This window comes from Lissotriton vulgaris, chromosome 5 (assembly GCF_964263255.1).
Source record: "Lissotriton vulgaris chromosome 5, aLisVul1.2, whole genome shotgun sequence".
Lineage (NCBI taxonomy): Eukaryota > Metazoa > Chordata > Amphibia > Caudata > Salamandridae > Lissotriton > Lissotriton vulgaris.
The window spans coordinates 34,857,413-34,875,423 of record NC_141693.1 but is presented as its reverse complement, the minus strand read 5'-3'; the positions used below and the strand labels follow the sequence as shown (position 1 = coordinate 34,875,423).

Genomic DNA, 18,011 nt, shown 5'->3' with positions numbered 1-18,011 from the left:
AGAAAGGACCTGAAAACATGGCTTTTCATGAAATAGACCCTTTTCTTTCTCTGCTTTTTTCTGTTGTGTGACTGCCGTTTTTATGCTGTTATTCTTTGCTAAAGCGCCGGGATGCTCCCTGGAGTAGCCGTGCGCTATAAAAGAAATAAAGTAACATAACATAACATAACATCTGCTCTTTGCTTAATGCTTCCCTTGCTTCAGCCACGGTCCCCCATTGCTGGAAGCATGCAATGGTTACTCCACTCCTCAAGAAACCCACTGCAGATCCTAATGTCGCTGCCAATTTCCGGCCTATTTCATTGTTGCCAGCTTTTTCAAAAATTTTGGAAAAACACATTCATCTACATCTCTCTCGTTTTGTCACTTCCAACAATCTTCTTCACTCATCCCAATCTGGCTTTCGCCAAGGCTTCTCTACAGAAACCACCCTACTAGGTGTTACTGAGAACATTCGCCAATTATTGGATCAGGGTCAAACAGCTGCACTGATTTTGCTTGATCTCAGTGCAGCTTTCGATACTGTCTCCCACAGTATTCTTCTCGATAGCCTTGCCTCCTTTGGCATTTGTGACAAAGCCTTACTCTGGTTTTCGTCCTTTCTTTCTGATAGGACTTTTCAAATCTTCTCAAATACTTCCACTTCGAACATCCACTATTCCCCTCACGGTGTTCCCCAGGGTTCTATCCTTAGCCCTCTCCTCTTTAATCTGTATGTCGTTCCGTTAGCTCATGTTGCACAGCTTTCTGGTCTTAATCTTTTCACTTATGCTGATGATTCTCAGATTGTTTTTTCTTTATCTCAAGCTGATCCTTCTTCACCTTCCTCTCTGCAATCCGGTCTTAGCGACATTTCTCGCTGGATGAGCCGTAATTTTCTAAAACTTAACAGCGAAAAGACGGAGGTGCTTGTCTTCGGCAACAAGCCTGACCTTTGGAGTCCGAGACACTGGCCGTCAACCATGGGCGTTCTACCTACTCCATCTGAACGTGCTAGGAACCTCGGGGTTCTCATTGACAGGGATCTGTCGATGAAAGACCAAGTCAATAAAGTCTCAGCCACCTGTTTTACTATTCTTAGATGGCTGAGAAAGATCTTCTGGATTCTGCCATCTGACACCCGGAGATCTGTTGTGACGGCCTTGGTGACCTCTAGATTGGATTACAGTAATGTGCTCTATCTGGGGGTTACCAAGGCGATCTTGCGTCGTCTCCAATTGGTCCAGAATGCTGCTGCCCGACTCCTGTGTGGATGTCGGAAATATGATCCTATCACGAAACGAATTAAGCAACTTCATTGGCTTAATATCGAAAATCGTGTAAAATTTAAGGCACTATGCTTTATGCATAAGATTAAAATTGATGTTGCTCCCATCTATCTTCGAGCACTCGTCAAGCCTTACTTACCCATCCGCTCACTCCGTTCTTCTTCCCAACATTTGTTCTGCGTACCTAGATTCAGACTTTCCAGAATGGGAGGCCATTCCTTTGCTGTACTGGGACCCAAATTGTGGAACTCTCTTCCCATGGACTTACGAATGGAGCAGTGCCATCTCCGTTTTCGAAAAGCCTTAAAGACCTGGCTGTTTCCTCAATAATTCTTCTTTTCCGGATCAATCATGTTCTTACTGTCAATCAGCGCCGGGAAACCCTTATGGGTAGCTGTCGCGCTCTATAAGATTAATTAATAAATTAAATTAAATTAAAAAATCTCAGGGGTTTAATGGGGGTTTACTGCTTATCTGCCCTTTTAGGGGGTGGGGTAAAGGATGTCCAAGTCCACGAGGCACCAGGGATACATTTTCTTATATTTAGTAAAAAGAAGAAAAAATAATATATGGGGTGACCGGCCGCCCTGGTGTTGGGCCCATCACCCATCCTCCTGGGGTGCAGAGCATCGCCATGGCAAGCAAGGGATGATTTGGATTTCTTTGAGTGTAGTTTTGACATACGGACTGGCAGAGTTGAGGGTAAATTTAGATTTCCTCTTATTTGTCTTGCTGAACGGCTGCACTGTTCGGTCCCCTGCTCAGCCGCCACCCAGGTAAACCTAACATAACATAACATAACATGTGTATTTGTAAAGCGCACGTTCACCCAGCGGTTTCTTGGCGCTGAATAACAGATGTTTATTGTTACCCAACTCAATGGTACTCATTTTATCGACCTCAGATGGATGAAAGGCTGAGTGGACCCGCCGGGATTTGAACCTGTGACCATGAGGTCGAACACAGGCCCCTGCAGTGGACGCATTAGTCCACTGAGCCACCAGACCCGGCTAGTAAACCTAGTAAACCCAGAAATGCCTGCAAACCGGATACCCCGGGGAGTCAATGGTGGTGTGCCTTGCGTGCATTCCACAATGCCCCTCAAATGTTGCCTAAAACCATGTATTTTCCTCACATTCATGTGGTTGAAACTTCTGGGATCCACAGTATTCCTAACACTCAGCGTTTCCACTCTTGTCCCGATAAAAATTCTTCACCACTGGAACTAGTGCCCTTGACAGGAAAAGATCAAACCAGAGCTACTGGGATTCCTTCGGTAAAAGTGTCACTAAGTGGTAGGAATTGTGTTGATCCCTGCTGAAATGTGAGGAAAAAGCATGGTTTTAAGCAACTTTTTATGTTTGCAGCGCATTAATGGTAAGAAAAATTCATAGGATCCTCGCAAGTCACACCACCATGGACTCCCACAGGTTTCTAGTTTTAAAACATGTCTGTATTTGTTTGGTTGATCAGGGTGGCGGCTGAGCCGCGGCCCATAGCCCAGCTATCCCCATTTCTAAACCAGGTTGCTTCTAGACTTGTAATGTTGATATCTCCACATGGTGTTTTGGGCCTGTTGTGTCACAGATGCTAGGCCACCCATATAAGTGGAGCACCATTTTTATCTGGACAAATGTGGGACTGCTCGGTGCTGGAAATGTTGTAAATCCCCGTAGGTTCCTGAACTTTCTCTCACTAAAATGTGAGGAAAATGTGTTTTTGGCTCTAGTCGGAGGTTTGCAGACCTTATGGGTAAGAAAGTGTTTTGGAATCAACACAAATCACTCCAACCTGGACTCCTCTGGGTCTCTGTTATTCAGGAGTGTCTGAGTTTAGTGGGTTTCTCTGGGTGGGAAGACCAGCTTTGGCCCACAATCCACAGCTTTCCTCTCTGCATAAAAAGGGACGTTTTGAGTGGAAAAATGTGATCTGTCCTTGCGTTTTGAGGCCTTCCATGTTTGGGAGGCGGCCCCACCAATAAGGGTGGTACCACTTTTACCAAAGCAAGGATGAGAACGCTGGGTGGAAGTAATAGTGTGGATCCCCGCAGCTTTCAAAACGTTCTCACAGAAATGTGAAGAAAATGCATGTTCATAGCAGAAGTTGAGGTATGCCAAGCCTTATGGGTAAAAAAGATCTAAGGATCCATTCAGATCACACCACCCTGGAGCCCTCTTCGTGTCTAGTTTTCCGCGTTTCTTACGTTTTCCCTGAAGGCAGTGGAGCCCAGGCCCAAAAACCGCAGTTACTCACATTGCAATGAAAGGGTCGATTGAGTGGAAAAGCAGGTCTGTACGTGTTTCGTTTTGGAGCCTTTCCCGCTACAGTTGCTGGGCCCACACGCACAATTTGGGTATTGGTTTTATCAGGAAAAGCGTGGGAATGGTGGGTGGTAGGAAACTCATGAATCCTCACAGTTTCCGCATCTAATACATGCTGTTTTGCCAGTGTTTGAGGTAGAAAGGCACTGTAGGTAAGAAACAGTAAACGGATCCACTCAAGCCTGACCTCCCTGAACTTCCCTGGCCGTTTAGGCGTTTGGAAGGTACCTCTGGGTGTCAGCTGAGGTCTGGGCCAAATTATGTAGCTACCCACATTTTTGTTGGGTGAAATGTGATGTCATTAGGTAATGTTTAACCCCTTCGGTGCTTGCGTCGGCCAGCGGCCGACACAAGCACTACCTCCACCACCCTGGTGCTGCGCATGTCCGTTGGGCGGCTAAGCCCCGCCCGCTCATTAATTCTGTGGATAGGATACAGCTGTATGAGGGATGATGGAGATATTACAGAAAACACACCCACCTCTCAGGACACAAGATTAAACTATTTACCCCAAATCTTGCCAAAAAGCTCTGGCAGCCCCGGGCCTCAAACAGGGGCTCCTCTTGAGATCCACACCAATCCACCTCCGTCTCCATTTCCGTATAGTAGGGGGTTTGGCCTGAGACCAAAGTGCCGCTATATCACGCTTCACCACCGCCAATGTCAGGTCAAGTCATAGAATTTGTATAGCGCACTACATACCCAGAGGGTTTCAAGGCGCTTAGGAAGGGGAGGAGGATTATTTGTCAAATATCCACGTTTTAAGCTGCTTTCTGAACGCTAGGTGGTTCTGGGTGAGGCGAAGGTAAGCGGGGAGTGAGTTCCATGTTTTAGCAGCCAGGTATGAAAAGGATCTGCCTCCCATGGTGGTCTTGTTGATGCGACGTACAGTGGCGAGGGCTTGGCTGGGAGAACGTAGTTGGCGGGAGGGGGTGTAGAAGGACAGTCGAGAGTCGAGGCAATCTGGGCCGATGTCGTAGAGTGATTTGTGTGCGTGGGTAAGCAGTCGGAAAGTGATCCTCTTATTGACGGGTAGCCAGTGGAGGTCTTTAAGGTGACCAGAGATGTGTTCGTTGCGTGGGATGTCTAGTATGAGCCTGGCTGAGGCGTTTTGGATTCGTTGGAGTTTCTTCTGGAGTTTAGCGGTGATCGATCAATCAATCCCTGTTCTTGTAAAACACGAGGACTCACGTGGGAGGTCTCCAGGCACTGGGGGGAGGAGGAGGGTAGAGCTGGGTCTGCGGTTCAGCCAATGAGCCAGGTCTTGAGGTCCTTCCTGAATTGCAGCAGCGATGGTGAATGCCTGAAGTGCAGAGGCTGGGAGCTCCAGGTCTTGAGGTCCTTCCTGAATTGCAGCAGCGATGGTGAATGCCTGAAGTGCAGAGGCAGGGAGTCCCCGGTCTTGAGGTCCTTCCTGAAGTGCAGAGGCTGGGAGTCCCAGATCTTGAGGTCCTTCCTGAATTGCAGCAGCGATGGTGAATGCCTGAAGTGCAGAGGCAGGGAGTCCCAGGTCTTGAGGTCCTTCCTGAATTGCAGCAGCGATGGTGAATGCCTGAAGTGCAGAGGCTGGGAGTCCCAGGTCTTGAGGTCCTTCCTGAATTGCAGCAGCGATGGTGAATGCCTGAAGTGCAGAGGCAGGGAGTCCCAGGTCTTGAGGTCCTTCCTGAAATGCAGCAGAGATGGTGAATGCCTGAAGTGCAGAGGCTGGGAGCTCCAGGTCTTGAGGTCCTTCCTGAATTGCAGCAGCGATGGTGAATGCCTGAAGTGCAGAGGCTGGGAGTCCCCGGTCTTGAGGTCCTTCCTGAAGTGCAGAGGCTGGGAGTCCCAGGTCTTGAGGTCCTTCCTGAATTGCAGCAGCGATGGTGAATGCCTGAATTGCAGAGGCAGGGAGTCCCAGGTCTTGAGGTCCTTCCCGAATTGCAGCAGCGATGGTGAATGCCTGAAGTGCAGAGGCAGGGAGTCCCAGGTCTTGAGGTCCTTCCTGAATTGCAGCAGCGATGGTGATTGCCTGAAGTGCAGAGGCTGGGAGTTCCAGGTCTTCGCAGCAAGGTAGGAGAAGGATCTTCCTCTACCCCGTGGTTTTCCGGATCTGTGGGATGGTGGCCAGGACCAGTTGAGCGCAGATGTCTGGTGGGAGTGTAGGAGAGGCGGTGGTTGAGGTATGCAGGTCTGGTGTTGTGGAGGGCATTGTAGGTAGGCGTGAAGAACTTGAAAGTGATTCTTTGAGATTCCAGTCGGCTTAATGTAAAAAGTTGTTTGATACCTTGGAGCATCAACTTGGGTCGCACCATTCAGGAGGTAGCAGAGCTGAGGGGTCGGCATGTACTGAGCGACCAAGTCTTTCCACGTTAACTACAATTTTTACTGCAAGAATACGTAAAATTCTGGCACCTTGCCTTATGTATCGATTAGCCTGCGAAAGGGGTGACTTACACATATTGTAGAGGGTGGCTTTAACATTGCCACCCTCTTGTATCCTATGCTGACGACACGCAGCTGGCCATCTCCCTATCGTGAGCGCCCGGCATTGCAGCCGTCAACTTCAGTGCTTGCATGCAGGAGCTTGCCTCCTGGATGTCTTTCAACTGCCTGAAGTTGAATGGCGCCAAGACTGAGGTGCTCGTGGTGGGAAGGAGTCCATCTGTGTGGTCTTCAGCATGGTGGCCAGACTGCTTGGGCCCTACACCTAGGCCAGCTCAACAGGCCAAAACTCTGGGGGTCTTGTTTGACTCCGAACTTTCGTTTACGCCCCAGATCAATCTGGTAGTGGGAATGTGTTTTGGAGTACTCAAAACCCTGCGCAAGGTCCTTGATATGCTCCCTGTTGGAGACAGACAGACCCTCGTGCATGCCTTGGTAACATCTAGACTGGATTATGCTAATCTCCTCTACCTGGGTAGTACGGTCAGCAGTATTAACCGTCTCCAGGTGCTGCAGAATGCAGCAGCCAGGCTGGTGCGAAGGCTCCCGAGACGTACCTCCTCTAAAGCGGCCTTAAAATCTCTACACTGGCTATCGATCTGTGAAAGGATCAAATACAAAGCCCTCTGTGTATGCCAACGTATCTTAGGAGGCAAAGCACCCGCCCCTTTGAACAGCCTTATTACCCCCTACAGACCAGAGCGGCTGCTTAGATCCTCCGACACTGGCTTGGTCACTGTCCCCAAAATCCGCAGAGCCCGTATGGGTGGAAGATCGTTCCGTTTTCTTGCTGTCAAGAATTGGAACGCACTGCCGATTGAACTACGCCTGGAACCCTCTGAGTCCAAATTCCGCAGAGCCCTCAAAACACATCTGTTCCGCCTAGCACTGCCCTAGCTCTTCTTCCTCTATTTTTCTCCCTTACGAAAGCAATTTTAGCGCAGGGACACGCCGGTGAGCGTAACTAAGCGCTTTATAAAATTCCTAAATAAATTGCTTTAAATGGCTCTATATATCCTTGTTACCATAAGACTCTCTCTCCCTGATGGACAGAACAATATATAGCATTTGTAAATTGTGTTTCATGAAAAAATTACAGGAGAAAACATCAATGGCAATTTAAAGAATAGTTTGCTTGGGAAATAATTTTGTCTACATTTCAGAAATGTATAGCTTGCCAGGATCACAAGAGTTTCACACTTATTTCCACCACAAACTACAAGCCTCCCAAATTTGAAAAAATGGAGTACTACTAAACAAAATGCAAAAATTACAATTCAAAAGTTTTTTTGAAACAACCCTGCTTGTTCATGAAAGCTGGAAAGTTGGTGATCGCAGCATAGCAACCCTTTCGTTGATGCTATTTTTAGGAAAAAATTATACTTTCTTGCAAAGCACATTTTTTCCCCTAAAAAAAATGTAGCTATAGGTTGGCCGTTTTCTCTCTTCTCTCCCGGGAAATCTGCAAACCATGGATACCATTAAAATCTCCAGGATGTTGGAAAAAAAAGAACGTAAATTTTGGGTGGATACCTTTTATGGGAAAATGTTATTAGGGTTTTAGCACAAGCTGCCCCAAACATCCTAGAAAGGGCTCTGCGCCGGGGTGGAAGCAGTCGAGAGGTTAAAGAGACTACATCTGATAAGATGTCTGTTTCCGTTTAGTTGCTTCGGTACTTCATTGCGTTGGTGAACACATTAAAGCAGACGGCACATATTCGGAGAGACTTGTCTTGACGTATAATGGCAGCTGTGTCCTTAGACATGTCACACTTTGGAAGACCTAGTAATGCATTATTGCTATAACTTCACAAGTGCCTGCGTGGCCAGTGGTAATATTTACAGATATGTCGGGAGTGAGCGTAGATGGTAGTAGCAGGTCTGGATCCCTGCCGCTATATGGGGATTGAGATCATAAATGATATCCAGATTTTGCTAATCTCTGCCTTAAATACTCATGGAACGTGTTTATTAATGTCACCACCACTTGAGGTAGTCATTGTTACAAGAAATATATAACTAGTTACTGAATCCTTCTAAGAATTTACCCTGGGTACTTGTGGGACGTCAGTGCTTGCACTCTTTAAGGCTGTTGACAGAATATTATCCGTTAAAAGTTTGAGTAACCAGGTCCATGTTACGCTTCTGTTTAACATGAGTATGCCACCTCGTGGGTGGGTAGGGGTGTGGGTGTGTGTGTGTGTGGTCTGTATTGGGTCACGCAGGACCTCATTCTTTTCCTCTGTTCCTTGCAGGTGTGTGTATGAAGCAGCAGAAGAAGCTGACGGACGTCATCGGCAAGGCTCGAGATTTTGGTATGTGGGGGTGACAGGATCCAGATGTAAAACCCCAACAACGGATCCATCTATGTTGTCCTGTGCAGCCCTAAACAACCATAACTGGGCTCGTCTCTCCAACTTCCTGCACAGCTGTCTACTACGCAAACTATAACTTGGGCTCATCCTCCCCACCTCCTGTGCTGCCCTCTACCTCTTAGAAACCATAACCAGGCTCATCGTTCCCACCTCCTCTGCTGCCCTGTACCACACAAAAACCATAACCAGGCTCATCGTTCCCACCTCCTTTGCTGCCCTCTTCCACACAGAAACCATCACCAGGCTTATCGTTCCCACCTCCTTTGCTGTCCTCTACCACACCGAAACCATAACCAGGCTCATCGTTCCCACCTCCTCTGCTGCCCTCTACCACACAGAAACCATAACCAGGCTCATCGTTCCCACCTCCTCTGCTGCCCTCTACCACACAGAAACCATAACCAGGCTCATCGTTCCCACCTCCTCTGCTGCCCTCTACCACACAGAAACCATAACCAGGCTCATCGTTCCCACCTCCTCTGCTGCCCTCTTCCACACAGAAACCATAACCAGGCTCATCGTTCCCACCTCCTCTGCTGCCCTCTACCTCTTAGAAACCATAACCAGGCTCATCGTTCCTTCTCCTCTGCTCCCCTCTACCACACAGAAACCATAACCAGGCTCATCGTTCCCTCTCCTCTGCTGCCCTCTACCACACAGAAACCATAACCAGGCTCATCGTTTCCTCTCCTCTGCTGCCCTCTACCACACAGAAACCATAACCAGGCTCATCATTCCCACCTCCTTTGCTGCCCTCTACCTCTTAGAAACCATAACCATGCTCAAGGTTCCCTCCTCCTCTGCTGCCCTCTACCTCTTAGAAACCATAACCAGGCTCATCGTTCCCAACTCCTCTGCTGCCCTCTACCACACAGAAACCATAACCAGGCTCATCGTTCCCACCTCCTCTGCTGCCCTCTACCACACAGAAACCATAACCAGGCTCATCGTTCCCACCTCCTCTACTGCCCTCTACCACACAGAAACCATAACCAGGCTCATCGTTCCCACCTCCTCTGCTGCCCTCTACCACACAGAAACCATAACCAGGCTCATCGTTCCCACCTCCTCTACTGCCCTCTACCACACAGAAACCATCACCAGGCTCATCGTTCCCTCCTCCTCTGCTGCCCTCTTCCACACAGAAACCATAACCAGGCTCATCGTTCCCTCCTCCTCTGCTGCCCTCTACCACACAGAAACCATAACCAGGCTCATCGTTCCCACCTCCTCTACTGCCCTCTACCACACAGAAACCATCACCAGGCTCATCGTTCCCTCCTCCTCTGCTGCCCTCTTCCACACAGAAACCATAACCAGGCTCATCGTTCCCTCCTCCTCTGCTGCCCTCTACCACACAGAAACCAAAACCAGGCTCATCGTTCCCTCTCCTCTGCTGCCCTGTACCACACACAAACCATAACCAGGCTCATCGTTCCCACCTCCTTTGCTGCCCTCTTCCACACAGAAACCATAACCAGGCTCATCGTTCCCTCCGCCTCTGCTGCCCTCTTCCACACAGAAACCATAACCAGGCTCATTGTTCCCTCCTCCTCTGCTGCCCTCTACCACACAGAAACCATAACCAGGCTCATCGTTCCCACCTCCTCTGCTGCCCTCTACCACACACAAACCATAACCAGGCTCATCGTTCCCTCTCCTCTGCTGCCCTCTACCCCACAGAAACCATAACCAGGCTCATCGTTCCCACCTCCTCTGCTGCCCTGTACCACACAGAAACCAAAACCAGGCTCATCGTTCCCACCTCCTCTGCTGCCCTCTACCTCACAGAAACCAAAACCAGGCTCATCGTTCCCTCCTCCTCTGCTGCCCTCTACCACACAGAAACCATAACCAGGCTCATCGTTCCCACCTCCTCCGCTCCCCTCTACCACACAGAAACCATAACCAGGCTCATCGTTCCCACCTCCTTTGCTGCCCTCTTCCACACAGAAACCATAACCAGGCTCATCGTTCCCTCCTCCTCTGCTGCCCTCTACCACACAGAAACCATAACCAGGCTCATCGTTCCCACCTCCTCCGCTCCCCTCTACCACACAGAAACCATAACCAGGCTCATCGTTCCCACCTCCTCTGCTCCCCTCTACCACACAGAAACCATAACCAGGCTCATCGTTCCCACCTCCTCTGCTGCCCTCTACCCCACAGAAACCATAACCAGGCTCATCGTTCCCACCTCCTCTGCTGCCCTGTACCACACAGAAACCAAAACCAGGCTCATCGTTCCCACCTCCTCTGCTGCCCTCTACCTCACAGAAACCAAAACCAGGCTCATCGTTCCCACCTCCTTTGCTGCCCTCTTCCACACAGAAACCATAACCAGGCTCATCGTTCCCACCTCCTTTGCTGCCCTCTTCCACACAGAAACCATAACCAGGCTCATCGTTCCCTCCTCCTCTGCTGCCCTCTACCACACAGAAACCATAACCAGGCTCATCGTTCCCACCTCCTCTGCTCCCCTCTTCCACACAGAAACCATAACCAGGCTCATCGTTCCCTCCTCCTCTGCTGCCCTCTACCACACAGAAACCATAACCAGGCTCATAGTTCCCACCTCCTCTGCTCCCCTCTACCACACAGAAACCATAACCAGGCTTATCGTTCCCTCCTCCTTTGCTGCCCTCTTCCACACAGAAACCATCACCAGGCTCATCGTTCCCACCTCCTCTGCTCCCCTCTACCACACAGAAACCATAACCAGGCTCATCGTTCCCACCTCCTTTGCTGCCCTCTTCCACACAGAAACCATCACCAGGCTCATCGTTCCCACCTCCTTTGCTGTCCTCTACCACACAGAAACCATCACCAGGCTCATCGTTCCCACCTCCTTTGCTGCCTTCTACCACACACAAACCATAACCAGGCTCCTCATTCCCACCTCCTCTGCTGCCCTGTACCACACAGAAACCATCACCAGGCTCATCGTTCCCACCTCCTCTGCTCCCCTCTACCACACAGAAACCATAACCAGGCTCATCGTTCCCTCCTCCTTTGCTGCCCTCTTCCACACAGAAACCATAACCAGGCTCATCGTTCCCTCCTCCTTTGCTGCCCTCTTCCACACAGAAACCATAACCAGGCTCATCGTTCCCACCTCCTTTGCTGCCCTCTTCCACACAGAAACCATCACCAGGCTCATCGTTCCCACCTCCTTTGCTGCCTTCTACCACCCACAAACCATAACCAGGCTCATCGTTCCCACCTCCTCTGCTGCCCTCTAACACACAGAAACCATAACCAGGCTCATCGTTCCCACCTCCTTTGCTGCCCTCTTCCACACAGAAACCATCACCAGGCTCATCGTTCCCACCTCCTTTGCTGCCCTCTACCACACAGAAACCATCACCAGGCTCATCGTTCCCACCTCCTTTGCTGCCTTCTACCACATACAAACCATAACCAGGCTCATCTTTCCCACCTCCTTTGCTGCCCTCTTCCACACAGAAACCATCACCAGGCTCATCGTTCCCACCTCCTTTGCTGCCTTCTACCACACACAAACCATAACCAGGCTCATCTTTCCCACCTCCTTTGCTGCCTTCTACCACACACAAACCATAACCAGGCTCATCATTCCCACCTCCTCTGCTGCCCTGTACCACATACAAACCATAACCAGGCTCATCGTTCCCACCTCCTCTGCTGCCCTCTACCACACAAACCATAACCAGGCTCATCGTTCCCACCTCCTTTGGTGCCCTCTACCACACAGAAACCATCCCCAGGCTCTTCGTTCCCTCTCCTCTGCTGCCTTCTACCACACACAAACCATAACCAGGCTCATCATTCCCACCTCCTCTGCTGCCCTGTGCCACACACAAACCATAACCAGGCTCATCGTTCCCACCTCCTCTGCTGCCCTCTACCACACAGAAACCATAACCAGGCTCATCGTTCCCACCTCCTTTGCTGCCCTCTTCCACACAGAAACCATCACCAGGCTCATCGTTCCCACCTTCTTTGCTGCCTTCTACCACACACAAACCATAACCAGGCTCATCATTCCCACCTCCTCTGCTGCCCTGTACCACACACAAACCATAACCAGGCTCATCGTTCCCACCTCCTCTGCTGCCCTCTACCACACAGAAACCATAACCAGGCTCATCGTTCCCACCTCCTTTGCTGCCCTCTACAAACACACAGACCATAACCAGGCTCATGGTTCCCACCTCCTCTGCTGCCCTCTACCACACAGAAACCATAACCAGGCTCATCGTTCCCACCTCCTTTGCTGCCCTCTACAAACACATAAACCATAACCAGGCTCATCGTTCCCTCCTCCTCTGCTGCCCTCTACCACAAAGAAACCACCACCAGGCTCTTCGTTCCCTCTCCTCTGCTGCCCTCTACCACACAGAAACCATCACCAGGCTCATTGTTCCCACCTCCTTTGCTGCCCTCTACAATACAGAAACCATAACCAGGCTCATGGTTCCCTCTCCTCTGCTGCCCTCTACCACACAGAAACCATCACCAGGCTCTTCGTTCCCTCTCCTCTGCTGCCCTCTACCACACAGAAACCATAACCAGGCTCATCGTTCCCACCTCCTCTGTTGCCCTCTACCTCACAGAAACCATAACCAGGCTCATCGTTCCCACCTCCTCTGCTGCCCTCTACAAACACAGAAACCATAACCAGGCTCATCGTTCCCACCTCCTTTGCTGCCCTCTTCCACACAGAAACCATCACCAGGCTCATCGTTCCCACCTCCTTTGCTGCCTTCTACCACACACAAACCATAACCAGGCTCATCTTTCCCACCTCCTTTGCTGCCTTCTACCACACACAAACCATAACCAGGCTCATCATTCCCACCTCCTCTGCTGCCCTGTACCACATACAAACCATAACCAGGCTCATCGTTCCCACCTCCTCTGCTGCCCTCTACCACACAAACCATAACCAGGCTCATCGTTCCCACCTCCTTTGGTGCCCTCTACCACACAGAAACCATCACCAGGCTCTTCGTTCCCTCTCCTCTGCTGCCTTCTACCACACACAAACCATAACCAGGCTCATCATTCCCACCTCCTCTGCTGCCCTGTGCCACACACAAACCATAACCAGGCTCATCGTTCCCACCTCCTCTGCTGCCCTCTACCACACAGAAACCATAACCAGGCTCATCGTTCCCACCTCCTTTGCTGCCCTCTTCCACACAGAAACCATCACCAGGCTCATCGTTCCCACCTCCCTTGCTGCCTTCTACCACACACAAACCATAACCAGGCTCATCATTCCCACCTCCTCTGCTGCCCTGTACCACACACAAACCATAACCAGGCTCATCGTTCCCACCTCCTCTGCTGCCCTCTACCACACAGAAACCATAACCAGGCTCATCGTTCCCACCTCCTCTGCTGCCCTCTACCACACAGAAACCATAACCAGGCTCATCGTTCCCACCTCCTCTGCTGCCCTCTACCACACAGAAACCATAACCAGGCTCATCGTTCCCACCTCCTTTGCTGCCCTCTACAAACACACAAACCATAACCAGGCTCATCGTTCCCTCCTACTCTGCTGCCCTCTACCACACACAAACCATAACCAGGCTCTTCGTTCCCTCTCCTCTGCTGCCCTCTATCACACAGAAACCATAACCAGGCTCATGGTTCCCTCTCCTCTGCTGCCCTCTACCACACAGAAACCATCACCAGGCTCTTCGTTCCCTCTCCTCTGCTGCCCTCTATCACACAGAAACCATAACCAGGCTCATTGTTCCCACCTCCTCTGCTGCCCTCTACCACACAGAAACCATAACCAGGCTCATCGTTCCCTGCTCCCATGCTGCCCTCTACCACACAGAAACTATCACCAGGCTCATCGTTCCCACCTCCTCTGCTGCCCTCTACCACACAGAAACAATAACCAGGCTCATCGTTCCCACCTCCTCTGCTGCCCTCTATCACACAGAAACCATAACCAGGCTCATTGTTCCCTCCTTCTCTGCTGCCCTCTACCACACAGAAACCATAACCAGGCTTATCGTTCCCACCTCCTCTGCTGCCCTCTACCACACAGAAACCATAACCAGGCTCATCGTTCCCACCTCCTCTACTGCCCTCTACCACACAGAAACCATAACCAGGCTCATCGTTCCCTCCTCCTCTGCTGCCCTCTACCACACAGAAACCATAACCAGGCTCATCGTTCCCACCTCCTCTGCTGCCCTCTACCACACAGAAACCATCACCAGGATCATCGTTCCCACCTCCTCTGCTGCCCTCTACCACACAGAAACCATCACCAGGCTCATCATTCCCACCTCCTCTGCTGCCCTCTACCACACAGAAACCATCACCAGGCTCATCATTCCCACCTCCTCTGCTGCCCTCTACCACACAGAAACCATAACCAGGCTCATCGTTCCCTCCTCCTTTGCTGCCCTCTTCCACACAGAAACCATCACCAGGCTCATCGTTCCCACCTCCTCTGCTCCCCTCTACCACACAGAAACCATAACCAGGCTCATCGTTCCCACCTCCTCGGCTGCCCTCTACCACACAGAAACCATAACCAGGCTCATTGTTCCCACCTCCTCTGCTGCCCTCTACCACACAGAAACCATCACCAGGATCATCGTTCCCACCTCCTCTGCTGCCCTCTACCACACAGAAACCATCACCAGGCTCATCATTCCCACCTCCTCTGCTGCCCTCTACCTCACAGAAACCATCACCAGGCTCATCGTTCCCACCTCCTCTGCTGCCCTCTACCACACCGAAACCATCACCAGGCTCATCGTTCCCTCCTTCTCTGCTGCCCTCTACCACACAAACTATCACCAGGCTCATCGTTCCCACCTCCTCTGCTGCCCTCTACCACACAGAAACCATAACCAGGCTCATCGTTCCCTCCTTCTCTGCTGCCCTCTACCACACAAACTATCACCAGGCTCATCGTTCCCACCTCCTCTGCTGCCCTCTACCACACAGAAACCATAACCAGGCTCATCGTTCCCTCCTCCTTTGCTGCCCTCTACCACACCGAAACCATCACCAGGCTCATCGTTCCCTCCTTCTCTGCTGCCCTCTACCACACAGAAACTATCACCAGGCTCATCGTTCCCACCTCCTCAGCTGCCCTCTACCACACAGAAACCATAACCAGGCTCATCGTTCCCACCTCCTCTGCTGCCCTCTACCACACAGAAACCATCACCAGGATCATCGTTCCCACCTCCTCTGCTGCCCTCTACCACACAGAAACCATCACCAGGCTCATCATTCCCACCTCCTCTGCTGCCCTCTACCACACCGAAACCATCACCAGGCTCATCGTTCCCTCCTTCTCTGCTGCCCTCTACCACACAAACTATCACCAGGCTCATCGTTCCCACCTCCTCTGCTGCCCTCTACCACACAGAAACCATAACCAGGCTCATCGTTCCCTCCTCCTTTGCTGCCCTCTACCACACCGAAACCATCACCAGGCTCATCGTTCCCTCCTTCTCTGCTGCCCTCTACCACACAGAAACTATCACCAGGCTCATCGTTCCCACCTCCTCAGCTGCCCTCTACCACACACAAACCATAACCAGGCTCATCGTTCCCACCTCCTCAGCTGCCCTCTACCACACAGAAACCATCACCAGGCTCATCATTCCCACCTCCTCTGCTGCCCTCTACCCCACAGAAACCATAACCAGGCTCATTGTTCCCTCCTTCTCTGCTGCCCTCTACCACACAGAAACCATAACCAGGCTTATCGTTCCCACCTCCTCTGCTGCCCTCTACCACACAGAAACCATCACCAGGCTCATCATTCCCACCTCCTCTGCTGCCCTCTATCACACAGAAACCATAACCAGGCTCATCGTTCCCTCCTCCTTTGCTGCCCTCTACCACACAGAAACCAAAAACCTTGGTCGGTGGTTATAATATTGTAACCTGGACGGGTGGCTATAATACTATCTCCCCTTGGAGGATGGTTTTAATAGTCTGCCCCCAGGGGGTGGTCATAATACTCCGTTGCCTTGTCTGATGTTTATAATGCTCTCCTTGGTCGGTGGTTATAACACTGTCCCCCTGACCGGCTGCCTATAATACTCCAGCTCTGACATGGTGGTCGTTCTGCTCCGACCCGTGTATGGGTGGTTTCAGTGTCTGGTGTCCTGCAAAGGTTCCGCCTCCTCTAGTCTGGATATCTGTGAACCCTCCATCCTGCCCTTTATCTGACGAGTGTCCCTGATCTCTCCCACCCCTCCTCTCCCTTTGCTCACATCCTCAGTCCTAGGCCTCTTGTTCTCTCCTTGGTTCCTTCTCTTCCTCAGTCTCAACTCTCTGGTGCTTTTCCTTTGCCCTCTCTTGCTCAGCTTTGGAAGTCCTTGATATCTTCTTCCCTTCTCTTTCGGAGAACTGAATCCCAAATGTCGTCCTTTGTGTTCACCTGCTCATCTACTCCCTCCTCTCTCCCTCTTCAAGCCTGGGTGCTCCTGACCTCTCTGTCCTGTATCGGCCTCCCCAGGGCTGAATGTCACTTATCCCTCTCTCCACTGTCGCTCATCTCTTCCTCCTGTGTCCTTCTCCGCTGATCTGGGTGTCGCCGAGCGCTTCTTTCTGTGCCTCTGCTCGAGAGTGGGAGTGCCTGTTCTCTCTGGGTGTTGCTAATCTGTCCCTCCTGTGCTCCTCCTGAGCTCTGGGTGTCCCTGATTGCTCCTTTGTGTGTCCCTCCTTAGCTTTGGGTATCACTGGTCTCTCCCCTCTTGTCACTCCTCAGGACTGGGTATGGGTGATCCTCTCTTCCATTGTTCCTCCTTAGGGCTTGGTGTTCTGATGACTGCCTCCCTTGTCCGCTTTGGTATCGCTGATCTCTCACTCTAGTGTCCCTGCTGAGGTCTGGGTGTTCCCTCTCCCTCTCTCGTGTCTGTCTCTCTCTCTCTCTCTCGTGTCTCTGTCTCTCTTGTCTCTCTCTCGTGTCTCTCTCTGTCTCTCTTGTCTCTCTCTCGTGTCTCTCTCTCTCTCTCTCTCTCTCTCTCTCTCTCTCTTCTCTCTCTCTCTCTCTCTCTCTCTCTCGTGTCTCTGTCTCTCTTGTCTCTCTCTCGTGTCTCTCTCTGTCTCTCTTGTCTCTCTCTCGTGTCTCTCTCTCTCTCTCTCTCTCTCTCTCTCTCTCTCTCTCTCTCTCTCTCGTGTCTCTGTCTCTCTTGTCTCTCTCTCGTGTCTCTCTCTGTCTCTCTCTCGTGTCTCTCTCTGTCTCTCTTGTCTCTCTCTCGTGTCTCTCTCTCTCTCGTGTCTCTCTCTCTCTCTCTCTCTCTCTCTCTCTCTCTCTCTCTCTCTCTCTCTCTCTCTCTCGTGTCTCTCTCTCTCGTGTCTCTCTCTCTCTCTCTCTCTCGTGTCTCTCTCGTCTCTCTCTCTCGTGTCTCTCTCTCTCTCTCTCGTGTCTCTCTCTCTCTCTCTCTCTCGTGTCTCTCTCTCTCTCTCTCTCGTGTCTCTCTCTCTCTCTCTCTCGTGTCTCTCTCTCTCTCTCGTGTGTCTCTCTCTCGTGTCTCTCTCTCTCTCGTGTCTCTCTCTCTCTCTCGTGTCTCTCTCTCTCTCTCGTGTCTCTCGCTCTCTCGTGTCTCTCGCTCTCTTGTGTCTCTCTCTCTCTCGTGTCTCTCTCT

The 18,011-nt window shown here is 51.1% G+C and overlaps 1 protein-coding gene across 1 annotated transcript in view; it reads left to right on the top strand.

The window, feature by feature from the left end:
- Nucleotides 1-18,011, top strand: part of LOC147710059 (small ribosomal subunit protein mS40-like) — a 62,053-nt gene that overhangs the window by 40,750 nt on the left and 3,292 nt on the right. Inside the window, exon 6 of the mRNA XM_086920714.1 lies at nucleotides 8,266-8,325. Within this exon, the coding sequence (XP_086776840.1) occupies nucleotides 8,266-8,325 (60 nt within the window). The remainder of the gene's footprint in view (nucleotides 1-8,265; nucleotides 8,326-18,011) is intronic.